The sequence below is a fragment of the Simochromis diagramma genome, unplaced genomic scaffold (genome assembly GCF_900408965.1).
Source record: "Simochromis diagramma unplaced genomic scaffold, fSimDia1.1 OVJJ01000463.1, whole genome shotgun sequence".
Taxonomy (NCBI): domain Eukaryota; kingdom Metazoa; phylum Chordata; class Actinopteri; order Cichliformes; family Cichlidae; genus Simochromis; species Simochromis diagramma.
The window spans coordinates 143,704-171,024 of NW_024386941.1; the positions used below are offsets into that span (position 1 = coordinate 143,704).

General features: G+C 42.7%; 1 protein-coding gene across 8 annotated transcripts in view; it reads right to left on the reverse strand.

Moving 5' to 3' along the window:
- Positions 1–2,653: 2,653 nt before the first annotated feature.
- The window catches only part of pak1 (p21 protein (Cdc42/Rac)-activated kinase 1), a 79,902-nt gene continuing 55,234 nt past the window's right edge, over positions 2,654–27,321 (reverse strand). For 5 of the 8 annotated variants that reach the window (XM_040037530.1, XM_040037532.1, XM_040037529.1 and 2 more), the window contains 13 exons: positions 27,182–27,276; positions 25,893–26,040; positions 25,705–25,742; positions 24,611–24,673; positions 24,201–24,314; positions 23,130–23,364; positions 19,668–19,731; positions 18,427–18,475; positions 16,722–16,834; positions 14,247–14,364; positions 13,106–13,205; positions 12,605–12,801; positions 7,643–11,486 (listed from right to left, as the gene is read on the reverse strand). In XM_040037530.1, the coding sequence (XP_039893464.1) occupies positions 11,238–11,486; positions 12,605–12,801; positions 13,106–13,205; positions 14,247–14,364; positions 16,722–16,834; positions 18,427–18,475; positions 19,668–19,731; positions 23,130–23,364; positions 24,201–24,314; positions 24,611–24,673; positions 25,705–25,742; positions 25,893–26,040; positions 27,182–27,276 (1,583 nt within the window). In that variant the 3' untranslated portion in view covers positions 7,643–11,237. The other 3 variants (XM_040037535.1, XM_040037537.1, XM_040037536.1) reach the window with 3 other exon arrangements.

A 27,321-nucleotide genomic window follows, 5' to 3' on the forward strand; every position in this document is an offset into this window, starting at 1 on the left:
GGAAAGCTGCAGGCGGCCGTCACAGCGAGACAGATTTAAGCTCATTTCTGCTCCAGGCTCCGCCAAAGAACCGCATTTTGCATAATTGAGTCACAGAGCGGCTTTAGAGGTATTGGAGGTATTAGGAAATAATGTTATAAATAAAAAATCCTTATTATTTAACAGTGAGACTCAAGCCTCACACTGTGCGCTGCTGCATGGTGGCGTTGTGTTTTTGGAGGTTTTCCAAATAGTTTTTCTTGTAAACAGGAATTATGATGTTACATGATATGGATTCAGCAAGGTGGTGCAAACTGGCACTCATGAAAGCGTGCAGAGCGATCAGCAGCTCCTGCCTGCAGTGCACCAGTTATAACTGCCACTAAATTGTTTTAATGATAAAGAAAAGTTGGTGCAATTAAAATAGATTTAATTAAAGTTTAGTCAGAGATGAAAAATGTCGGCTCTCGGGATGGACGGACAGAAACTATAGAAAATGAAAATAAAAGGAAGGATTTGCTGATCTCCAAAACCCAAGAGCATCTTAGAGAGGCAGTTTTTCAGAAGTATAGGCAGGCAGAGGTTATTACTCTGTCCCTACATCACTAAATCTTCTCCTCCTGCCTGGCAGCTCCATATTCAACATCCTTTGCCCAGTATATGCTCTATCCCTCCTCTGCACATGTTCAAACTCTCTCGGCCTCGCCTCTAACTTGGTCTCCAAACTGCTGAGCTGTCCCTCTGATGGACTCATTTCTAATCTTGTCCCACCTCCTCCAGCTCCACTTCCTCTGTTTTTGACTGTGCCACCACCTGAACCACAGCAGGTCTCACTACTATCATGCAAGCCTTCTCTTTCACGCTCCTGTCCTTTATCCCAAAACACCCCTGATACTCATCTCCACCCACTCCACCCCGCCCGCGCTCTCTAGATGAGTACAGCTTCACCAATCTGCATAAAACTGGATTTAAAAAATGTGGACCAGTTTCAGAATGAATCTGTGAACATCATCATCTACAGGACATAATATCACCAAAAGATTTGGAGAATCTGGAGAAATCTCTGTGCACGAGAGGCGAGGTCAGCATTAAATGTTAAAATTACCTTTGACAAATAATTCCCACATTTGAGTTTTCTATACAGCACTGGTGATGTGAAATCAAACACTCGTGCTGTTGTTTTTCCTTACAGCAAAGCCAGTTTTTCCAGTTAAAGCACCACCAATCTGCCAGTGAAACATTTAGGACTCACTGGATATCAGAAGCATAGTTTAACCCTGTGTTTCCCAACCTTTTGGAGTCACGGCACATATTTCACATTAGAAAAATCACACGGCACACCAACAAACAAAAATGTCACAAAAATCATATTGATAAGTTTTCCCTGTACACCAGGTATAGCAGAAATGGCTCAGTTTGTCCCCTGTATACCTTTTTTGCTTTCTTCTGACCATGTCATGTTCCTGAGTCTGTGACTCAGTGATTTTGTGTTTGGTGTATTTATTGTTGTTGTTGTTATTATTATTTGTGGGCTGTTTTGGGATGGTTTGTGTTTTGGGGTTTTGGATGCTGGGTTTCTGCTCCCTCTGTTGGTCCCTGGTGTTAGTGTTCCCCTGTCTCGTCAGGTTAATCAGGTCCAGCTGTGTCTCCCCTCTGTGTATATTAGTGTGTGTCTGCCACTGTTCCTCGTCGTGTCGTCTGTATTCATCCTCTGTGATCTCCGTGTCCATCTCCTGGAAACTCTTTGTGAATCTACTGTGTGCTCTCCCTGTCGTCCTCCCCCCGTGTTCAGGTTTGTCGTTCTATAGTTTAGTTTATCCTTAGTTCTGTTTTTCCATCCCCACTTTGTGTTCTGCATGTACAATAAACCACCCTCGCATCTTAGTAAGTGCTGCCTTTGAGTCCTCTTTTGCCCCAGTCGTGACAGACCACTACTCATGCCAGGGCCTTCATCTGGGTCGGAACTTTCTCCAGGCCCCAGGTCGGATTGACTACTTTCTTTTCAAATATTTATCTATTGCTATTATGCAATGCGTCGTCTCACACCATGACTATTAATTAACCATTAATTAATGTAATTTCTTCGTCTTCTTCTGTTTTACTGGCAGTTGGCAACCCCTTTAATTAGAGCAGGTAGTTGTGAAAGGATATAATTGTTCTGCCCGTTACTCTGCCGATCGCTCAGAGTACCAATCAGGTGGAACCAGATAATCTCCCAAGGCACACCTGACCATTTCTCATGACACACCTATGTACCACGGCACAGTGGTTGGGAAATACTGGTTTAACCTCTCTACATCCACCAGGTCACCAGAATCACATCTCTGACGAGGGCTGAGTTTTGTTTTAGCATGGAATCTCAGTTTTCCTGATAATCAGCAGTCTGTCAGTGACCTTGTGACCTCACATTATAGCTGAGATCAAAATGCAGTGGTGTGGAGTCTCACCTTACAATGCTACAATTGAAACCTTTAAATACTTAAAAATAGAGCTGTTATTATTATTCTGCCAATAAATACAGCTCTACAAATACAAAATATACGTTTCTGTTCTAGCGCCCCCTACAGTCTCTGGTTGTGCCTCAACATTGTGTAAACAACAGGTCAGTACATGCAGCAGCTTAAAAAAAAAAACAGACCAGGTTTTCAGTTTTTGTAGTTTTTATTATTTTTTATTTTTTTAGAGTTGTTTCAAAAAAAATCCAAAATGACTGAGAAACAGATAAATTATGGCTCTGATACAGCGGGGAGCAAAGACTTCATTTGACCTTCATTTGGACTGTACCAAGTCTGAACCCGCCCCTCTGAACTGCTGCGAGGACAGAGTCACCTCCTACAGTAAAATGAAGAATTTTACCAAAGTACGTCAAAGTAATGACCTCACAGATGAGGACCACCAACCAGAAAAACATTTAAAAAAGGTAATGAAACATTTTACTGAGATTTAAAGGATCACTTCAAGCACATATTCTGTGTTTGTACACCCGCAGACAGCACAGGTAGAGACGTTTAACATTTTCTGTTTTATTGGAGTTAAAGTGGACCTATTATGCATATCCTCATTTTACTTACTCTGTACACAGTTTTTAGCTCTAACTAAATCTCTCCTCCGATTCATTTAGGTAGCAGCTTCAGAATAAGCTTTTGTTCCTTTTATTTATTGATTTTCATTCTGTTATTTCCTGTACTGTTTTATTTCAGTTTAAAGCTCAGGACTGTTTTAAACGCTCAGTTTCAGACAGTATTTCTTTTTTTACTCTTGGCTCTGGATGACATCATAGAGAGTGGATGTTCCTAATATGGTTGTCTCAGACACAAAAGACGTTTTTTCCTTCTGTGAGAGGCAGAGGAAAGTTAGCTCAAAGGGAGGGTGACCTTTAAAGGTACTTTTGTAAAAACCCTAAAAAAAAATTACCGAAAACTTTCACCACAAGGTGGCAGCATTTTCCAAACTCGTTTTAGTATGGGTGTGAATCCCCAACAGCCGACTTTTAACTAATCTAATGTCTCTATACCTATATTCTCTTTTAGTTGGTACACGTAAATATGACAATAACATGAATTTTGAACAAATGCTGAGCTAAAAGCAGCTTGAATTAGATTTAAATGTTTCATGCTGCACCATCTTGTGGTTCAAAGTGGTATTGCATAAGCCTGCAGCACGGCCCTATTTAACCTTAAATTGATATCACTGCAGCACAATACACACCTGTCCATGACATCACACCCTAAATGTTATTGACAGTTTGTTCATTTTGACAGGCTTTCAACTTGCCAGTCACAAAGTTTTACAAAACGAACCTTTAAAGCGAGGGGTGAGGGGCTGCACCGAGGCCCAGTATGAGATAAAAAAAAGGATTATTCTGAACTGTGAATCAAGCTGCAGCAGTTGAAGTGAGCATATATATATATATATATATATGTCCACTTTAAAACACACTTTTGCTTCAGAGTAACCACAGAACAGCTCAGCTCAGCGGTGGGGTTCAGACCAGGACACAAAGATACACGGTGGTGGTTAACACACTTCACACAGGCTTTGGATGTTTACTTCGGTGCCTTGCTTAATGACACTTCAGCAGCCACTGTCCAAATCTGTGCCCTCAAAAAGATCATTAACATGAGTTTATCATCCACGTTAAAGGGTTGGTCTTCCACTAGGACTGTGATTCTTTGTGAAAGGGTTTCATGTTTTCAAGCTTAAAAAACACTTTTGTTCATCACATGGCCAAAAAGAACAGGAGACGGGATTCTTTGCCGTCACGATTTACAGATCAGTCATGTTTACGTGCTTAATCGTCCCACAAAGGCTCACTTTAAGCCAGGAAAAACCCTGAATGCTATGTTAATACATCTGCCAATGCTGCAACTATCAGAAAATAACCTGCAACTATTTTGGTAATCGATTAACCGTGTGAGAGATTCAACCCATCACAGGTTCAGCGTTACATATTTTGGAGACAGGAAATGTCAATATTTTTTGATATGTGCTAGTTAGTAAGGATGTTTTCTTGTCCTCTGATCACTAAAGTTTAGTTAAAAAAAGATTGAAGTCAAAAATCACAATTTCTGAGCGTACAGGTTAGGAAACATATCCTCCGTGACGACTGTATCGTCACCTTTTTTAGAGAAAATCAATCGCTGCTGCTTTTGGACTTTTTTTGTTACATAGCAAACTTCTACAGATGTCAAAATGGGTAAGTGTGAAAAACATGCTTTCACTTTTTTCTATATTTGAGAAATTTACGGATTAACTGAAAAACAAAGAGAAGAATCAGCAGATTACAGCAAGCTGCATCCCTCAAATGTTGCCGTGGATCGTTGCCGTCACTCTGATAGAAAAGCAGTCCTGCATCTTTGAAACAGTTTAAGGCCAGAGGTACATTAACAGTACATAAAAACAATGAAATCATAGAGACTGTTTTGAATAAATGTTTTGGAAACGTCTGCTGAGTATTTACATTGCAAGTGTTCATTGTGTGAGCAAACAGTCGTGGCTGCTGATGGATGCTTTGGCTCTTGCAGGATCTGAACCTGAAACAGGAGTTTCTCCTTTGTTTTTAATTTTTTTTTGCTAACAAGAAAAAATTTTTGTTCCAAAACACTTACTCAAATATTGACATCTGAATCAAAAACAACTAATTTTCTATGGTCGATCAGCTAAAAACAATCAAATAAAAACAGTGAGTTTGTAAACAAAGGCAAAAACAGATTGTTGCTGTCATTTTTTTGTCATCTTGTAAAATATACACCTCGTATCGCGCAGTCGTCCAGGCAGGACGAAAACGGCGTCGTACCATCTCGCTTCTAAAAAATAGGATTAAGATATGATCTCCCGTATCGTACACAGGCGTCCTTCGTGACTGCACGTTTCAGCATCGCCACAACTCATTATTTTGTTTCTCTCTATCTTTAACGTACCGTATAAAAAAAAAAAAAAGTTTGTTCACATGCACATTCTCTCCCTCAGCCTGAGCGTCGAGCCCGCGGACCGAAGCCCCAGAGCCGCAGATGGAGCCACTGCTCATGTTTGGTGATGGATAAACACAGAGTTTGATTTTCCTCTCGTACAGGATGTCAACAGCACAGAGGTCGAAGCAGGATTAGAGCTGACAAGATAACTTCAGGTTTAACTCTGAGTGATCAGTTAGGAAGCTCACAGAAACCTACGCAGAGCTCAGAGATCAGCATGTGCAAAACGGTCATCTACCGACCAATCCTCACCCCTGATCTCAGCCAGCGTCTGCAGCTCGTTGTTTCCTGAGCAGTGTCAATAAGAAATGTGGATTCTTATGAGCAGCTGTTGCAGGAGCTTCCTTTTCTCTTTTTTGCTGTCGATTCATGTGACTTCTAAATCCGTCTTATTGCTCTATAAACCATAAAGGAGTTTTATTTTCTGCAGGTCTGCTAGGGCCCTGAGTGACACAAAACCATCGTTCTTCACAGCTTCACTACCCCTAATGCTACCTGCACACTGGAAGCAATTTGCAGCGATTTGCAGCGACATGACGTAAGCGGTGGATAACATTTCAGGACTTCAACCAATGGGAAGAGGGCGGGACCCAAATATAAACTTGAGACCAAAGAATACCTGCGATCGGCATTTGGCCTGGTAGTGAATATGTTAGAGGGTTACTGAGACACCCGGAGACTCGTAGGTTCGCTTCCAGCGAGTATGCAGCTTTAGCGAGACAGTGAGTGTTTGCTGATAAGTCTGCAGCTTCCATACGAATCATGGACCAGTGCAGTCGCATGAAGGCTTTCAGTGCAGCTCGTGTAGCTGCTTGTGATGAATTTTATCTAATGATCACTGCAAGCACTCGTCGGTTGCTCAATGCTAATGTTTCCCTAGCGACTGTTGGTCGCCAGTCAGTCTCTAGGCCTGTGTGACCGAGGCCTCACTTACATGTGGGACCCTCAAGTTTGGGTTCAGACACTGAGAGGTCGACTGACCTTTACAGTCGTGCAATCATATCTATATGAATATTTAAAGCCAGGGTTCACATCTTGAGATGATAAAACCTTCATGTGAGGCTAACAGGACTGCAGATGTTGGTGTACTGGAGGAGATCCAGCACCTGTAATGCCTCACAGCTGTAAGGGGACATAACGGGATAGCAGCAGTGCTAACAGCTGTCCAGATGTGCACCAGATGACATTGAGAAGGAGAAGGTTTTTGATTTCTACATTTCTTTCTCCTTGAAGTTTTTGATTGTACTTCATATTCTGCACCTTCTCCTGATTTTGAACCCTACAGCTGTGAATGATTTCCTCTCAGCGTAAAATGAAAGCTTCCAGAGAAAAACGTGTCCAAACCGGGTCCATCGACGGCTCTGGGTCCACCAGTGTTTCCTCCTGATAATTAATAATCTCCTCTAACTCACAGCTCACACTGCAGACACGACAACGTACCACAAATCGTCTGCTCCGTGTCAGAAACTACAGAATTTAACGCTACAATCAACAGAAGTAATAACCCAACATCCCCCGCTGTGACACTCACAATCACGCGCTAAAAAAAATAACAATAAAATGAAAATCAACAAATGCACTTTTAGAAGATGATGAAACGGGTACGGCCGTATCCGCCGATGCATCACAGGAAGTTAAAACACACAGACACACTCAGTGGGCGCTGGTTGGCTGTTTGTGGTCCGGGGTGTTTACAGTTAGAAACAAACATCATTAAAAAACAAAAACAGTCTTTGGGCTCTCGCTCCCATGCTGTGGTTGTTCATGCCGGCTGAGAGGGTGATGATGCCAGAAGTGACATCACTTCATTACAGTTAGGCCCCACCTTCCTGTCTGAGTCCAGTGGAGTGTCGAAGAAGGAGATGTTACCTTTTGCCATCCCTGTGAGCGTGGAGTTGGGGGTGGGGGATAAGGGAGGTCAAGCTTGGGGTCAAAGGTGACGGGGTGAAGGAGGAGGTAAAAACAGAAAAACAAGGAAGGAGAGAAAGAGTGAAGGCGTTCAAACGGTTGGACAAACCCAGCCAGCAGCCATCGCCGCCTTCACAGGAGGGACGACAGACACACAGAGACAAAAGGGAGGAGCCAAAGGAGAGCTAACGGTTGTTCTTGGCCGCCTCCTTCGCCGCCAGAATGAGAGGAGTCAGACTGGAGAGCGGCTTCGCCATCTTCAGAAACTGATGCTGAGGGAGGAAGTGAGGGGCGGGGAGGAGGAGGGGACAGAGGGAGGGGGAGAGAGAAACAGAGAAAGACTTCAGTTCACTGCACAGAACATTCACCACAGGCCTGCAGCGCTGAGCAGGATCTGCAGGCTTAGCGAGACAAGTTCAGGTGTGACCCTGGGCGTGCAGCAGGACAGGTGGATCACGTCACCACGCAGAGTTATGCTGCAGCTGTAACTGCTCTGGAGCAGGTGGTGTTTGAGATCAACGGGTGCAAAATCACTGCCTAAAGACCAATCAGAAACCTGGAGGAGCCCTCAGGAGTTTTTGTCTTTCATTTAGCATCAATGAGAGAAAACAGATTCTTTGGTTCAACTTTATCCCTTTATTCCATTTGATTGTTCTGTAAGTATTGACATATGTACTTAACCCTAAAACAGGGATTATATATGTTGAGTAACCTGCTCGAAATCTGTTTTTAGTTATTCTTTACTTCATTCAGTGCTATCAGAAACCTGCAGGACACTTTGAAAGTCATTCTCCTCACAGTGCCGACTGTCACTGACGTCACTGCTGTCAAACTGCATCACAGATCCAGGCAGAGGAAATTCATTAATACTGACGTACATTTTAAACATGGTGCATTTTCTTAAACTGTTAAATAGAAATACTAAAATTATACAGGCTGTTTGGCTAATGAGCATCTTGAGACATTATGGGAAAGTTTGACACCATCAAAAATGGCAAACTTACCATATAGACCAGTACTAGTAGATTACTGGCACATGAAGTCCAGTATAAATACAGACACGGGTGCTTCGGACATAAAGTCACAGCAGCTGTTTCTTTTGCATGCAAACTATTTTCATCTACAGTGAGTCCCTTTAAATCCGTTTAATGCCTTTAATGCAAATACAGCACCGTCCCTGTCATCATCTGTCTTTACTTTACAGTCTAAAGCACCTCGAGGCAACTGTTGTTGTGACTTGATGGTATATAAATAAAACTGAACTGAATCTTTTTATTATGAACAAACCTGAGTAACTGTGGAAGTCCTCTTATTTAATTGTCTCTCTCTCACTCAAATGTCTTCAAACTTGTGAGGACCAGGCTTTTAGTCCCCAAAAGTTTGGTGAATTTCCAATTTCTGGTCCCCACAAACATATGAATGCACGCTCGCACACACCTGAAACAACCTTTTAACTTTTATTTCACACAACGAGACCTGTAACTGCACACACACACACACACTCAGAGGATCCATTAAATTGAATTACATCTTCCACAGAGCTCCTCCTGAAACACTACAAAGACCTGCGAGATCTGACTCATCGCAGTTACACAACTCACGTTGCTCCTCACTCACACCTCCACCTCGTCTCCACACCCACTCAAACTGTCTGTCTGTGAGGCTCGGGCCTCCTCTGAAGGAGGTGAAGTGCTCGGCGTCAAGTCTAAATGGATGTTTTATGCCAAATTACAGATGAATCTGTCAGATATCTAACTTCGAGATAAGCGACGCCTGAAGGAGGAAAGCAATGCCAGTCAAATACAAAACTGCAGATCTGAATATTACTCTGATATTCAAAAGGAAACCCTCAACTTTCTATTAACTTTACATACACAAACTGGGAAAATAATAATAATAATAAATGTTACTTTATAGATTAAAGAGTCAAATTTCTGTTCATTCTCTGGAGGCTGCTCGTTCTTCTTATCTGATTATCTGATTTTGTTTCTTTGTTCTTTTCCGTTTGAGCTGCTGCTGAGGATCTGTATGTCAGGTTTAATAATATCAGTATCATAACTATATTATGACAATAAGGTTTTACGTCTCTACATCAGTACACGTATGAACAAATGCACGCACCCAGACACAATATGCAAGTTAACTTTGTCTGAGCCAAACTCTTTGTCTACAGCAGCTAAAAACAAGTAGATATAACCTGTGACACAAAAGGAAAATATTGTCATAAATAGATCAATTAAAAAAGTGAGAATTGTGACAAAGTCAACATCTCAATATCATTTAAAATAACTCCAAAAGAAATAAAATAAGTATGAATTTAAATAGTGGAACCTGTACTTTACTGAGATATTTCTATTTTCCGCTGCAGTGGAAATACTGCAGATTGGCTCGTCGACCAATGGGAAGGTCGGTGGTTTGAGTCTGGATCCTCCTGTGTGAGTCCTTGGGTGAGATACTGAACCCCGGAGTGAGTGTGTGTGCATGTTAGTCAGAGTGCTTAGGTAGGTGTGTGAATGATGCTCGCAGTAAAAACTCCTCAGGGCTCATTTAGAGTTGATATAAGTCCCTGACCCTTTACTGACTGTCTGTAGTCTCACTCAGACCAGAGCAGCTCCTCTGCTGAGGTCTGATACGATGTTTTAAAGGTGGCCAATCGCGGCACATTCGTTGCTACTAATTTCCAATAAAGCTGATTTGTTTTTGTGCGTCATTTCTGTTGCATCAAATCTCAGCAGTGCAGTTCGATGTCCTCCGTGTGACTGACTCACTGTTTTATGGATGTCGTTTCATTTCCTGTTTAACGTGTTCTTTCTGTCTTTCAGGTAGTTTTGGTTCTAGTTCCTCGCGTGTCTCATCGTTACATTTATTGTGTTTTCCAATGTTTCTCATTCCTCAGTCGGTGTGTTTTAATGCTTCGCCCTTCACGGCGTTGCATATTAAATGTTTATGACTGTTTGGTGTTAAAGTTACAGGTTATATGTCCTCTGTCTAATCTCCATGAAACAAACTGTAGTCAGTCGCTGAGGGCTGGGATGGTTAATCAAAGGGTCGATCCTGTCTGCTCCTGCCCGCCTGGCCCTGAATCCCCCCGCTTTCAGCTTTCTTTGTGCTTTTCTGCGACTCCTCCTCTAACCTATCCTGTCAGCTTTGTGCAGCTCTTTTTGTTTTCAGGAAGTTTTAATAATGAAATATTGTGTTAGTCTAACCTGGCAGAGTCCAGGATCCACACAAGGCTCATGTTGACCTTTCAGCTTTGTCGCTGTTATTCGATAAATCTGTGGATGTTTTATCAGGTAAATGTTTGAAACAATCTTGGAGGTTTCGGGGTTAAAGGATGTCGAGATCGAGTGAGCGTCGCTGCTGTCTGTTCACTGAACAGTGACACAAACCAGACATCAGAGTGTTTCCTTCCTCGGCCTGTCAGATTAATGATGCACAGATCCACACTTTAACATCACAAAACCAACTCAATAAATCATTTATGAACTTTTTTTTTTATTTAATAGCAAATTATGTTAAATCTTACATTTACTGTCTATTTATTCTTTTTTTATTTGTATTTAAGCTCTAACTGTACATTTTCCTCCCAGAGAAACTGAAACCAAAGAGTTTCATTAAAAGCTTTTTTCTGTCAATAAACACAAACGATCGAGGAACTAAAAAGAAAACGTTCCAACACTAATTCAGAGCGATAATGAATCTGGATTTATGTTTGACATTTAACATCCTGGATTTTGTTGTTTGTTATGTTTACATAAACAAATACACTTGTTTTCATATCTTAGTGAGGACATCTCATTGACATAATGCTCTCCCAGCCGCTTACTCTAACCATCAAAAATGAATGCCTAATCCCAACCCTGACCGGTGAGTGTGTCCTCACAAGTGACTGTTGGTTCTCACAAGTATGGTAGCATGCCAATTTTCTGGCCTCAGAAAGACGTATAAACATGTACACACACACACACACACACACACACACGCGCGCACCTGCAGCAGCTCTTTAGCCGAGCCTCTCTTCTCCACGTCCATTTCCAGACATCGGTTCAGGAAGTCTCTGAATATCGTCGACAGCTTCTCCGGGTTCTGCAGCTCCGGCGTCCCGTTGGTTGCTATGAGATACAGCGCCTAACACGTGAAACACACACAAGCAACATGTCTGTCTTCATCCCCACGAGGCAAACTCAGAGTCACAGAATGAAGGATTGGTGCCATCCAGTGGTGTCTTAAGAAATACAGAAGAAATACAGGACTGTGCAAAAGTTTCAGGCAGGTGTGGAAAAATGCTGTAAACAAAGAACGCTCTCAGAAATATAAATGATTGTTTATTGGCCACAAATATATTCTGCAGCAGGACAACAACCCCAAACACACAGCCCAAGTCATTAAGAACTATCTTCAGGGTAAAGAAGAACAAGAAGTAGTGGAAGTGATGGTACGGCCCCCACAGAGCCCACAGCACATCATCGAGTGTGTCTGTGATTACGTGAAGAGACAGAAGGATGTGAGGAAGCCTGCGTCCACAGATGATCTGTGGTTAGTTGTCCAAGATGTTTGGAACAACCTACCAGCCGAGTTCCTTCAAAAACTGACTGTCAACATTTTGTTGAATGATGAAAATAAATGATTTTTTTTTTTTTAAAGCATTCTTTGTTTACACAAGTTTTCCTCACCCGCCTAAACATTTTGCAGAGTACTGTATGATCACGTGCACTGTGCTGACCTGAGTACACAGAAAGATAAATCTGCCTCATTTTCCAACAGCTGTATGTGTAAGGAGGCTTTTTAAAGATAAATCATAGACTTTGATACAATGTGTCTGAAAAACAGAGAGTCGTGATCCCAAAAGTCTTTTCTCTCATAAATCTGAGGATGTGTGTCTTCTTCTCTCTTCTCCAGGATCTGATAAGATACTGGAGAGAGCCTGGGGTGGTTACAGCTGGGCAAACTGGGCATCTAAAGTTTTGTCTACCAAAAAAAAAAAACTATTAAATTAATATCATCTCAGTGTTCTCGAGAAAATATCACAAACTAACCTGGATCCATATCTGCGTCTGGACTTAAGTCATGCATGGAGTGGAGGGATTTCCCTCCAGTTGTGAAGTAGGGAACGCGGCTGCTCTGACTAAGCAGTGCGCCGTAACACACAGCTGCAGCTGTTGTGCTAATTTTGAGTTGCTGAAGTGATCTTGGCCTTCGTTCCCCTTTTCAAACCTTTTTCAAAGAGCCTCCCCCTCAGAACTCACCCTGAGCGGATTCTCGTTCAGGTACGGCGGCTCTCCCTCCACCATCTCTATCGCCATGATGCCCAGAGACCAGATGTCCACTTTGGGACCGTAAGCTTTACGGGTCACGACCTCTGGAGCCATCCAGTACGGCGTGCCGACCATGGTGCTGCGCTTACTCTGCTCAGGAGTGATCTGAGCGCAGAATCCGAAGTCAGCTGAGAGCAGGAGAGCAGACAGAGTCAGTCGATGGAAAAACTGAGAAAACATTAATGGAAAGCAGTGTTTGGTAGATGATGATGATGATGATGATGATGGGAAAAGAAAACGCCTCTAGAGGAAATGTAGGTTTTAAGGTCGGGCTAAAAGCAGCACACATCCAGTAACATCCCACCACACCTGCCCCCTGGTGGTGAAACGTTCATTTAAAATTGGCAGTGGGTAATTTAAAAACAGTACCCTTAACAACTGCAAAGTAAAAACAGCGAGTTAAGAGTTGACTGTAAGATTTTGTGGACTGACTGAGCTTGACGGAGCCGTCCATGCCCAGCAGGATGTTGTCGCTCTTGATGTCTCGATGGATGACCTGGTTTGAGTGCAGGAACTCCAACGCCTGGAGACACTGAAAAAACACAAAACTATAAATTTAGCAGGTAAAATATATATATTAAAAGAAACACGTCAGAATAAAATGGAGAAACTGACACTGTAACTGAAGATAATCTGAGATTCACGGGAAAGAGCAAATATCCAGCTTCATATTTTTATTGCATGACCTCGAACCTTGTCGTCAACCTCAAACTGAAGCAAACTGTTTTAGCTCCTCCCCCTCTTCTGACTGGCTGCTCCTCACAAACTGAAAAACCAGGGGGCGGGGCTTCACAGGCAGTGAAGTCCGAGAATATCATATTGAGATTATCCACTTTCATGACATCATACAGAGCCAACAATAAAGAAAACTGTCTAAAATTGAGTGTTTATCTGGAGCCTGAACATAGACTTTGTTTTTGAACTACGCCGTGTTTAACACCATCACAGGAACAGGAAACGTGGATCTCAGGGCAGTTTGTGAAACAGTCACATGATCATTTGTCTGCCCCCTCTCACAACGATTCATGCACATGTAAACAAAGTTGTTATTTTTTACTTTTAAAGGTTGAACAGGTCCACATTTGAGGTTAGGAGGGAGGTTGGAGGGTTTGAAATCATTTTGTTGTCCAATTTAGATTTTTTACACTTGATTTGTATTATTTTCATTGGGATGCTCATTTTCATAAGTAATAACTTGGTTAGGTTTCAAAGTTAAACGCAGCTGGGTTGGGTATAGAAAAAGATGGGTTAAACTGGAAAAGTTAATAATTTGATTATTTTGTTGAAAGATAATTCCAGTGCAAATTCATTAGTGATGAACACAAACAAATTACAATTGGATGAGTAGATAATATTTATCTTTGAGACCGGGCTGATATAAAATGAGGAAAAGCAGAACAGAGTCACTTCAGGAATTTTGCTCGAGGTTAAATTTGAGCTCACGTTAAATATTGTGGGAAAAACAAACAAAAGAAAATATTTTTTTCCCCCAGAAGTAGAGATGTGTTGCTTTTCTGTCACTAGGAGCTCGCGAGAGACAGCACGGTGATCTCAGAGTGAGAGCTGTTTTTACCTCTCTGCACACAGCAGCAATCTGGGCTTCATCCATGCACGTTTCTGTTACGACATCAGTCAGCGAGCCTCCGGCCAGGTACTCCATCACCACCCAGAGCTCATCACCCACCAGGTAACTATTGAAATTAAGACATTTTATTGGAAACTGAGCTTCAGAACTTGTGACGTCTTTTTCTGCAACCATGAAAAAAGTTAAACACAAGAAACATTTTTTGTTTTTTTGCTGTTCTGCTAAGAAAAAGATGCAAATGTCAGAAAATCTGTAAACTGTTTTGACTTGAGTAATTTGGAACTTTGGCCTTAAACCTTTTCACTGTTGAAGTTTTGTTGGCATAGATGCAAATTAATCATTTTCAATCGATTAATCTATAAAACGTTGAGGTCGAGTCCTCAGCTTTCATTTTTAATAGCACAAAGTCAAAGACATTTAGATCTGGGAAGGCGGTAACCACAAACACAGCAGTTTCTTTGATACATTAAACTTAAAGTTTTAGGAATAATTATTAATATTTAATTCATTTGGTAACACGATAACTTTAAAACAAGTTTTAGCATCAGATTTACCAAATTACGGCAAACAATGTATCGATGAGAGTGAAAAGTTCTCTGCATGGTTCAGTAACAATGCTCTAACTGTTGTATCAATGACAGCAGGCCAAAAACAAGCAGGACTGATAAGCAGCACCAAACAGTGTCAGCAGGTTTAAACTGTGTTTGTTTTTGAGGAAACGCGTCACACATCTGATCACTGAGACGCAGCTAAAGGTAAATCGGTTGATTTATGTTGTTCTGTGTGTGCACTGCTGAGAAACGACGCACAAATACTTTTGTGCTCTCGGCAGTTTCCCTTATGGTCCGCTGTCTGTGTGGAAGCGTGACTAAAATCCTCAAACAGCGCAAACCGCTCGGCTCCCTGTAAAATGTAACTGTCCTGCCTTTAATACCCAACCTGGGGCTCTCCGCCTCCCTCGTCACTGAAAACAACAGTGCTCTATGATAGCTGTCTAAAAAAGTTAAGAGAAATGAACCCAAACAATGCAGCAATCAGTGGGTTTATGGATGTTTTTTTAAGTCAGCACAGATCCTCCCCCCCACACACACACACACACACACACACACACACACACACACACACAGTAAATCAGTGTCACAGAGAATGTTGTTTCCATGGGGATGGCAGCATTATCACCAGTCTCGCACATTTTTTTTACTGTCTCTTGAGGCAGACAGGTAACTACGGTAACCAGACACCACGCTCACAGACACATGTCCAGTGGGTTACCATGGCAACAGCAGCCCCGAACCGGGTAACCTCTCAAGTCTTTTCAGTCTGAACATTTGTCAGCTGAGCTGGAGTTTCCGTGGTGACGCCTGCTGTGTATCATTTGTCCAGAAACATCTGGAGCCTCTGATTTGTTCTCCGCGTTTAAAGGGAACGTTTAGGAAACTCGCATGTTAATATTTGTTTGCACACAGTATGTAGGTAAGGAATCAACATGTGAGGAACAATCAGGTTTTTGGGTGGCACTCAACGGTGGGAACCTCCCCTGCCCACAACGGAGTAAATCATTCAAAATGGCTCTGAAACGCCTTCTTTTATCAAGAGAAGAAAAAATGATTAAAAAGCAACTTTTTAATCCAGGAGAAGAACAGCAGTAAAAATGAAAGAGAGACGAAAACTCAAAGTGTTAGTGATGAATCTGTGTAGTTCATGCGAGGATGAGGGGGGTTTACGTTGCCCCTGTTGAAATCTACACAGAGTTTGCATTGGTGAGACAGAGAGAGATAATGTGCTGCAGTGACTGATGCAGCAGTTACCCAGCAGACATCGACAACAGAGGTCCAGTCACACCGGCTCTTTTTACAAAACAAGAAAAGCTAAACACATCATTTCCTTTAAAAAAACAGAAATTAAAGCATGCATGTTTTTTGTTTTTAGTAAAAAAACACTTGATTGGTCGCTGGACTCCATTAAGAGAAGACAGGAAATAAAAACCCAACAAAATAATCACCAGCTCAGCTGCAGCTTCTAGAAAGTCTCATCTGTCAGCTTTAATCTTTCTGAACAGGAAACAGGAAGAGCCTGAAACGCTCCATGCTTACCAGCCTGTGAGGCTACGCTCGTACAGGACAACACCCACCCAATAACATTTAAACATGTTAAATATGTGCTGACATGCAAACATCTCATCCTTTAGCTGCTCTGTCCCTGAGGAAACACCTCCTGGAGGTGTCCAGGAAGTTCCCTTGACAGATGCATTTTATTGTGGAGTAGTTGCACGTCTATTATAATAGTTTTGTGTTTTCTTTTTTTCTATTTAAATTTTTTTTAATTACTTAAGTGCAATGATGAGGTTAACACTGACACCAAATCAGGTGTTGTGAAAATGTGAAACAATGTAAAAGATTAAAACTGGAATTTTAAACCGTGACGTTTTCCCTCAGCGTGGTGACGCGTGATGGCGTGCCTCACCTGTCCAGGTAGTTGACTATGTTTGGGTTCTTGTTTTCCCTCATCACCAGAATCTCGTTGATGATCAGCTCCTTTTTCGGCTGCTGCTGCAGGTTCATCTGTTTGATGGCAACCTTTAGGGAGAAAAATAATAGAGAGAGGGAAGAATTATTATAAGGAGAAGTCTGTGTATGAGGTATAATGCAAGAGGATGACAGACAGACAGAGAAAAGGCCGCGAGGCGGGGAAGTATTTAAATCTGAAGGTAGTGAAAGGCTCGTGGCAGACATTTAAACGCGAGCACACAGACTGATCCTCAGAGAGCGAAGCTGAGGAGGATTATTCCGACAGACGAGCGAGCTGAGGGTTAAAATCAACCTGGAAGTCTCGGTAAATGAAGCCAGACTAAATCCACTAACGGGTGTTTATATCATCCCAGTGCAAACTCCATATGATCACTTCTCTCTTCCTCTTCTTCACTTCATCTCATCTGATTAAAGTCTGCACGAATCGACACGTTCTTCAAACTTCCTGCTGAGTTTTTAACGTCATGCTGTTAGTTTAGTTTAGTCTGAGACTCCGTCTGGGGAACGAATCAAGGTTTTCCTTTAAACTGGCCTTTCAGACTTCAGGGCGTTTAAGCCTCAGCAAAAGGACTACTTGTATTCTGGGACAACAGGACATCACACAGACTTGAGAGCTGGCAGGTTAAAGACCAGCTGGTGTCCAGTCTGACTGAGACGTCCTCGCTTCTCTCTTTGAGGAGTCCAGTCCTCAGATACAAGCACCAGTGCTGTCAGATCTACTGTGGAAGGCTGTTTTTAAGAGAGATGAAACAATAGAAAGAGCAGTTTTACTGCTTGTTCAACATAAAGAAGCCAAAGTGTGTCGATCAGGGAGGTCAAACTCATTCTACACCGTGAGCCACGTACAGCTCGCTTTGATCTTAGTGGGCCGGACCAGAGAAAGTCGTCTTTCGGTCAGTGTACAGAAGTTTAACTACACATTTAATCCCTGAGATATTCTCAAATGAAAAAATGAGTATAATTTCAACACTGCATCTCAGTTTTTCTACATGATGAACAAATGCTGCTTCGGGCTGGGAGCAATAATTGTGTACAATTAGAAAAATACATTTATTAGCTCACTGTGCAGATTTGTTATTATTGAATCTTTTTTTTATTACTTATTTACTTTGGTGTTGTATGGACGGCCGGGGGGAAGTCATAAAAATGTAAAAAGTATAAAGTTACAGGTTAAAGTTAAAATTTATGTCCACTTTTTCCGTTCAGTGGGCCAGATTGGAGTCTTTGGCGGGCTGTCTGCCCCCCGGGCCTTATGTTGGACACCCCTGGTGTAGATTAACATCACACAGTGGTTTAGTTTTCCTTCTGTTTGCTTCAGGTGGCGCTGATTTACACATTAAACATCTGCATGTATGTCTGTGTATCCTGTAAGTCCCTATATCGTTATGACTGAGCGAGAAAACACTCCATACAAAATGTTGGTAAAGCCACGAATAGTTGGAGGTGAAATCTTTTATCTCAATTCTTGTCCAAACGTGGACGTTTCGGTGGGACGTCTGAGTCGTGTTTCCCACCTTTACTGTGCACATCAAATGTCTCAGCAGCTACTTGCAGGATTTTAATAATGTATTTCCTTTGTATCTGAAAGAACGGAGAAATGTGAAGAGGAGAAGAAAATCATGCTGAGGACAAATAAGTACCTCCTGTCCTGTGGCGACGTCGATAGCTGTGTACACCGTCCCAGACGCCCTGAAACAGACAGCAGAGATCCTCAGTTAAACATCACACAGCAGGACTTTGTGAGCTCATAAAGGTCATAAATCCTTCTTTTTTATCTTCTTTATGACGGCAGGAAAGTTTTTTTCTTTGTTAAAACCGCAGCTTTCAAACATTACAGCTGAGCCTCTGCTGCCTTTTATGACCGTTAAATGTAGTCTTTAAATCACAAACGTCCATCGGCAGTTAATATTAGTTTACACTTATACCTTCTGAATCTGCTTTAGTGACATTTTAAAATAATGAAGACACAGATGTTTCACCAAAGGAAGCTGAAGTGCAGCAGGAGAAACAACGATGGAAAAATAGCAAATTATCGTTTTACGTTTTAAAGCGAAACATTTGGTTGTTTTGCTTTTTGTTTTGGAGCCGGCCTGGTTTCCACATCATCAGCGACTCAATGTGATGAAGTTTGGTGACTTAAAGCACAGAAGCAGCGTTTATTCAGCTGTGTGTATCTAAGTGACTTATATATCATGTTTCACCTGAGTATCGAAGGACCGCGGGGGTCTGAAAACGATGAAGCCGGGAGTCCGGTGTTCTCGCCGGCTCTAGTGAGCCTTGAACCCCGGTCAGCTATCGAGCTGATGGGCAACAGACGTCTCCGAAAACGTCGGAGCGCTTTTGCAATTATATGATATTTGAAGTTTACACAGCTACATTCTCGCCTGAAAATATCTTAAGAGTTTATTTTGTGACCCAGAAAGAGTCATATTAAAACTGAGTAACTGTCGCCATTGTTGGGAACTGGAATTGGCTGGAATTGGCTATGAATTCTGGGTAGGTTGGACCACGAAGGATACGCCCGACCCGTCCTTCAAATCTGGGGAAATGAAGGACGCATTTGTCGGAGTCTTCAAATTGGGACAGCCTTCATCGCTTGGCTGTAACGTAATCGGCCTTCAAATGCGGCCTCCGAAGGATGCGGCCTAGGAATTGGGACACAGCAATGGTCACCTCCTGCTCCAGAAATCCAACATGGCGGCCGACAAAGCGTCAATATTAAGACCAATGGAGTCCAAAACCACAGGGGAACCATCATCCATCATTTAGGTTCAGTTTGTAGTCATTCAACACCATCACGTACAGATTGTACTGTATGAATATTTACTGTGTACATGCTAAGATTCATGTTTCGAACACAGGTGGCAGATTTTGGACTCACCCCTGTCCGATCTTCTCAAATCGTGTATATTTCTTCTTGGGGTCGCCCACACTGACGATCGTCCCTGAGTTAGAGGAAGGACAAAGAAAGAAGAGAAAAAACTTTTATCACAGCAGCTTTAAGGATCTGCAGGAAAACAAAATGATAATAAATAAAAATAAAAATCAGGCCCTCACTGAGAGCTGAAATATTTTTATATGCGGATTTACAGAATCGCTGAATTTGGATGGATAGAAGAGTCGCGTGTCTTTCTATCCATCCTAGTTCTACTCTACGTTCATCACACTGAGGTCGATGCAGCATGCTGACTGGGAGGAAGAGCAGAGAGAAGAGAGGTGGAGAGCAGTAACGAGCGATGGGCGGGTCAGAGATAAAACAGGACGTGAGAAAGGTCAGAACTGTAAAGTCAGGATGGAAGAGACAGAAACAAAGAGAAGCTCTGCCTGCAGTTCAGAATTACAGGACAAAACTTTAAGTCACTCTTTTAGGAAACGATGGAAAGATAGGACAGCCAATCAGACGTGAGGATTGGACAACTGGGGGCGGGACAGAGGATATCAGGTCTGTCGATCAGAAGAGGCAGACAGACGAGCAGTATCCTGGTCTTACCAGCAGAGGGAGACCTGAGCACATCTGGACAGGCGCGTGGCATGGTTCAGGAAATATATACAGGCTCTTACTCAAACATTCAAACATTCAAACATTTCACTGCAGCGAAGAAAGCTTTAAAACTGTGCTCACTTTAAATAATAATTATTACATAATTACTTTAAAGTCCTACACTTCTGAGCAGAGATGAGATGCTTTAATGTGCTGGTTTATTTAGGCAGAGCTTTTTATTTTCTCCATTAATTCTCCTTTTGTACCGGTGCACTGAATCATTTTAGTCTTTCAGATTTTAATCTGACAGATGCAGCCTACGATCAGGGTCACAGGTCAAAAAAAATCAATCAGTGCCTCCCACCTGACTCAGAATCACCTGATTTCTTTCAGATTAATGCTATTATTATGTTCAGACTTACAGGCGTTACAGGGGGGGCGATGAAATGTGTTTTAATGAATATTTATTTGGGATATTTGAGTCCTCGTAGCTTCAGGAGATAAAAACCAGTGAGTTATTATTAACCTTCCTTTTTAATAGAAAAACCTCACAGACCCTTGAGTTAAACATGTGGGACGTGCCCCCTCCCAGGTAGCCTAAAAACCTTTAAATCAAGTAAAAAATAGAATAAAATCTCCTGTGTTTGACTCTTACTCTCATCTGGCTCATGTCAGCTGCCAGAGTCAGCGGAGAATATCTGCGAGTCTGCAGGAAAGTTCAAATATCCGTTCATATCTGTGGATCACTTCCTAGAAAAAACAAACCGGGATCTTTTATTGTTAGTATCCGCACAGCTCTGTGGGGTCACGCAGGGGGCGGTGGAACCAGAATATGAAGATTTGTACTTCCCATAATAACGTTTTTCACAGGAACAGCGAGCGAGCGCAGGCGGATATTTTAGTTAGCAAGAAGTGATAACGTTACATAAGTTCTTTCACTTTGCTTCACAGACTGCAGACCTTCAAGCACAGCAAAAAGCAAAATCTTTCATGGCGATGGAAAGTCTGAGCAAATGAAGCAGAAAACAAGCTGCCCACAGACACACGTGGAAGAAAGGAGGTTTTTATGCTGCTACGCTGATGTCTCACTCATAAATGATGTTAAACGTGAAAATAAGAATCAGTTTGCTGAAATCAGCGGAGAGACGAGCCCAAAATAAACTCAAAGCCTGCTCTCTGAGGGAAGCTGCGCGTGCAGATAAAGCGATGAAATGTCCTGTCACGACTAAGAGAAGCTAAAATTAGCTGACGGAGACTCTGCGCTCTGCAGCAGGTACATCAGAATATGGATGGATTATCAGGACCACAGGCCTCAGACTCAAACCTGCACACTGAGCCTGCACTTCCTAACTGCAGAGTTCACGCTGAGATTCACACCGCTCCTCTGTTAGCTTCCATATCTGACACATACAGTAAAGTATGCACAAACATTTATGTCTTAATAAAACTGCCGTCTGATCTACAGCACCGACTTTCATTGATCAACTTGTTAAAGTCCACCTCAGGCTGTTCAGGCGAGCTCACTCTGAACATGTTTAAAAAGGACCCCTCCCCTCGGCTGGAAGCATCAGACACTCTGAGCCGTATTTGTTTGGAAAATGCTGAATGTGAATCCGTAACCAGGAACCTTTTTCCTCCACAGCAGATGTCAGAGGGTGCAGTGACCTTCCCTCGCACTGCTGCTCCGTCACCATCGCTCATCGCCCTGTGACCTCTGGCTAGCAGCATTAGCATCCAGGACTGTGGCAGCTTTTCTCTCTTTATGCTTCCTCCCTGTCGACCTGCAGCCTACGGCATTATGATTTCATTCAATCAGCTTATTTCTAAAGCATTCAAACCATTTAAAAAATGTTTCTACATTTTCATAATGTAGAAACATTTTTTAATGTACACATTAAAGAACACTAAAAGGCTCTCTGCCTGACTCCAGCTCTCTGGGGATCTGCCCCTTTGTCCGAGTGGTAATCTGTCTCTGTCAGAGGTCAGCGACCTGCACACACATTAAACATATTTGAGGCTTTTAATGAAGGTGACAAAGCCTGTTAATGGCAGCTGAGCCGGTCAACATTCCTGAAAGTTACGATCCAGATATTTTACCACGTGTGATTATTCTGCAGTGCCTTAATGCCTTTAAGCATGATCAGACAAAGCTCTGCAGCCACTTTGAGTCCGAGCTTCTGTTCTTCATCTGTACGACGGCGGGATGAAGAAAATGACCTTTTTTATATTAATTTCTACAAATTGCTGAACCTCAGTTTGTGCTGGAGATAAATGTCTGAGCAAACTTTTTAGGGAACGACAGTTATGTCTAACTCACAGCACGAAGGGACAACAAACTGAGTCCAGAAACAACAATCCAGCGCTGCCGGCACAACTTTAAAGCGCTACAGAAACAGCATGCTGCTCTTTTATACAAAATCTTTGACGCCACCTCAAAGCTAGGCGGGTGACGCCGACACGGAGCTTATGCCGAGTCCAAACAACAGGACGCAGCTGAAGAGGCTCGCAGGCTCACTCGCTGTCACCACGTTTATCTGTGGGCTGTGTTTTTAAAGCTTTTCTGTTCTCAAACTCATCAAAACTAAAGAGTTTTCAACTAAACTGAAATGAAATCTCACTCTGGAAACTAACTGAAACCAGACTGAACAGAAAATTCAAATCTAAAAATAATCAATAAAAATAACTTGGCTAGCAGGTGTGAGCCATGAGCCCTCACAGCCATTACTGTGTGGAGTTACAGCTGTTGCCCAAATCTCAGCACAGCTCCGTCAGTCAGGGCTGAATCTCCACCTCAGCACAGTAACCGTTACCGGGGTCAGATTTGTCGTGTTAGCGTGCTCCGAGTGTCTGAATGAGCCTTACGTAGCTTCTCCAGGATCTCCTCGTCAGACATCTTCTTCTTCCTGGCTTTGTCCTGTGGGTGGGGCAAGGAAGGACCAGGGGCGGGGCTAGCACTGGGAGGGCTGCTGGGAGCTGCTTCTGCAGGTTGGGCGGGGGTGACGGCGGCGGCCGCGGCGGTCGGTTGAGAGATGGGTGAGGTCGCAGCATCTTTCGTGGGAGGAGGAGGGAGGGGCTCGATCACTGAGCGAGTGTAAATCTGAAAGATGAAAAAAGTCACTCCTGTTTTTATCTGTGGTGCCAAATAGACGTTTAAAGACGAAGCTGAAAGACATTAAAACAGCTTTTGTTATCTGTTCATCTCTTTTTGTCCACAGGCCTCTGGAACAGAGACGTGGACATCAGTGAGACACAGTTTAAATAAAGGCTGATTGTCTGTAAGCCATAAAAACACTGGAGAGTGAATCTAAAGTAAAAGTAATGATTTTAACTGAGGCAAACACACAACACAGCAGTGTGTGTGTGTGTGTGTGTGTGTGTGTGTGTGTGTGTGTGTGAGTGTGTGAGAGAGAGAGAGAGAGATGGTGAGAGTCAGGTGCATGAGACTCATCACCGAGGAAACTGCAGTGGCGCCGTGGAAACAGCCTCTCAACCACAAACTGTCTGAGTGAGAAGCAACAATGTGTGTGTGTGTGTGTGTGTGTGTGTGTGTGTGTGTGTGTGTGTGTGTAGGATGAGATGAAACAATGTTGCCTGACAACAACAGTGACAGTAAAAAGCTGTCATTGTCTTTGATGCCAAAAATTGGAAGTTTATTATAGTTGTGTGGAACAACAACATCCAGGTCCCCATGGGTTTGAAGGCATTTTTGAGACTCAAAATGTGGTTTTAGTGTCAGGGTTACAATTGGGTTATGGTTAGGTTTAGGGTAAGGGTTAGGGTTTGGCATTCGTTTTTGATGGTTAGGGTTGCGGTAAGCAGCTAGAGAAAACATTATGTCAATGAGATGTCCCCATAAGATATGAATACCTGACGTGTGTGTGTGTTAAGCTCGTATGCGCAGTGGCAGAAAGGTGACAGCGTTTGTGTTCTTACTGATTTGGTGTGCTCCGGTCGGGGGGCGATCACCGGCGGGGGCTCGGCCTCGTCTTCGTCCTCATCCTCAGATACGGTTGCTATGGCGGGTGTCTCGGACACGGCCTTGGAGCTCTGCGTGATGTCACAGGGAGAGAGAGGGCGGAGCCTCAGTGACATCATGGTCACATGAGCCACGAACGATACCAGACCCATCATCGCTTCCTGAATTTCCTGCCACTTCCTCTACTGCTTCACTGTCTCATCATACAGAGGAGTCCTCCGGCCCGTCTTTAGCTCTCCTTCTTCTTCTCTGATTTCAGCCTCCCGCTCTGTCTTTCCACCCTGTTTTCCCTCCTCTCATCATCACTGCTGTCTGAAAGCTCAGGTCACATCTGGCTTCTGATGCCACTACATGCCACACATCCTACCTTTCTATCCCTCTCTTCCTCTCTGTCTCTCGCTGATAGTCTGACGCTCGGCTGGTGGCCAAGCTGCAGAGACAGGGAAACGGTGAAAGGAGGAAAAGATGCTGATTCACAATGCAGAGAGAGGGAGAGAGAGAGAGCGGGAGGAAGAGGAGTGCCATCATCCTCCTCCCTCTGTCTCTTATTCTCACCTTTACATTTGGGTTTAAATGTGTCTTTCAGAAAACACACACACACTGCGACAAAAACAAAACATCCTCATTCATTCAACAAGAATTTCTCAGCTTAAAGCTCGAGTCTGTCGTCCAGCAATAACGCTGGCTCTGTATTTGAAACCAGGAAGGACACCTGTGCCATAAGATGCTCAGAAAAAAGCATTTATTCGTTTATACTATTATCTAACAAGAAAAAAAGTAAAGTAGACTAGCTCAGTAAAATATATTACAATCAAAAACTGCTCAAAAGAAAAGCACTTAGTTAAATAAGGTGAAATCAATAACTTTCTAAACAAAAATCGAAATAAAATATGTAAAAACCGGAATATATAGAAGAAAAATAACTGAAAAATACATTTGCCTGCTTCCTGTAGGGGGCGCCACAGCGGCTCATCTGCCTGGTCCTGCATCCTCCTCTATCACACCAACCTCCTTCACTACATCCACAAACCTCTTCCTCGTTTCCTCCTGCCTGGCAGCTCCATCCTCGTCATCCTTTGTCCAGTTTATCCCAGTTTAACCCTCTGTACACACCCAAACCAGCTCAGCCTCTCTAATTTTGTCCTAATTTTAATCATGAACATCCCAATTAACATCTTCAACTCTCCCACAGCCGGCTCAAACACAGCTAAATAAAATATGAATAAAATCCAACATGAAACTGTGTAAAGTGTAAAAATGAGTGAAGTAGAATCATTTATTGAATTCATTTTAAATAGCAGGGTGTAAAAGGCAGTTTCAGAAAATGACCTGTTGGCTTAGGTAACGGCTAAACTGATGGAAAACACGCAGACGCAGCTAATAATGAGAGGAAGCCTTCCTCACAGTGCTGCCTGTATGTGGCTGTGTGAGAGAATAACGCTGTGACTGAAGAGGTCTCACCGTTGTGGTGGAGGAGCTGAAGGCGTCAGCAGTTTTATCTGAAGGAAACACAAACACAAAGTTGAGTGTTCAGAGCAGATTGAGCTTTTAGGCTCCGAGGCTCATTGTTTGAACTTTGTTTAATGTGAACTGAACGTTATTGTGAATGCACGTAGGCGATGGGAGCACAGCGGGGGGGCGGGTCTTACCAGTGAAGCTCATGTACTTCTGGCTGTTGGTCGTTTCTTTCGAGTCGTAGAACTTTAAAACATCGAGGACGGCCTGAGGGTTCTTCTTCTGCTCCAGCTTGGTGATGTTGGATGTCTGCAGAAGCCGAGCCCACTGCTCCGGCATCCCCTGCACACACACAGATAGAAAATATCAATATTTTATTCATTTATTTCTATGTGAACTGTGTTATTGTAGTTTACCTTTGTTAATGGCAACATTAACAACACAAATAACACAGCAAAGAGCAAACTCTGTGTATGAAAAATGACGCTAACAGTGAAACCCTTGTTATTCTCAGAGTTGTAGCATTAAACTGGATTTGCTGCTCACAGAACATCTGCTGCCATTATAAGTTTGTATCTCTGTGAAACATCAACTAATGTGAAAAACACGGCCCGCTGCACGAGAGCGTTCCCTAAACAGGCTGAAACATTCAAGGTCATTCAGCAATTTTAAAGCGGCGTTGTGGATATGAATGCAGCTTAAGCTAAACTTAGCATTAGCTGATAACGTATCGCAGCCAGTATACCAAAGCTGAGGCTTCAAAATGTGAAGTCTAGAAACCATCGAGTGATGTCCTGCTTTTACATACAGTCGATGACTACAGTAAGGAACACACACACACACACTTCTTCGAGTCCTAGCAAGGAAGCCTTATCATATTTGTACTTCAGCCACAGATCTGGGTCACATCTCCGTGTTTTCTGTCTCTTTCTCTACTCATCTGTCAGAATCAATCCATTGCACACACTCTTCCACTTCCTGTTCCATCATGTCTCATATCCACCCATCCATCCATCCATCCATTCGTGTATTTACTGTCTAAATTATATTTAGATTACATCAATTTGAGCAGGAATGTTCATCTGCATGTAGATGTGTGGAAACCTGGAAACCACACACACACACACACACACACACACACACACACACAGTTAACTCCCAGCTAAAAGAAGTTGGTCAGGCGGACCGAGTGAGTCAGTGAAACAAGGCGTCTTTGTCTAAAGTGATTATTTAAAAAGGTTCATTTGCCAAGCATTTGTGTCTGTTAGGAGCTGTTTCACAGACACACACACACACACACACACACACACACACACACACACACACACACACACACACACACAATGAGCATGGGTTCAATTAAAGTCTGTAAACAGAAATAAATACCAAATACCACAAAACACACTGTGGTTGAATCTGATAATTTTCTTTGTATACACAGGAGAGGAGACACAAACACACACACAAACACACACACACTTACAGTGAACTCCCCGGTAACAGCATCAAAGCCGACATGGATGGTGTGTTCGAAGTCTGACGGCAGAGAGATCTCTGGGCGCTCCTTCCTCTTATAGGCTGAATGACAAAGGAACAAAAAACAAACACACTGATTGATTTTTT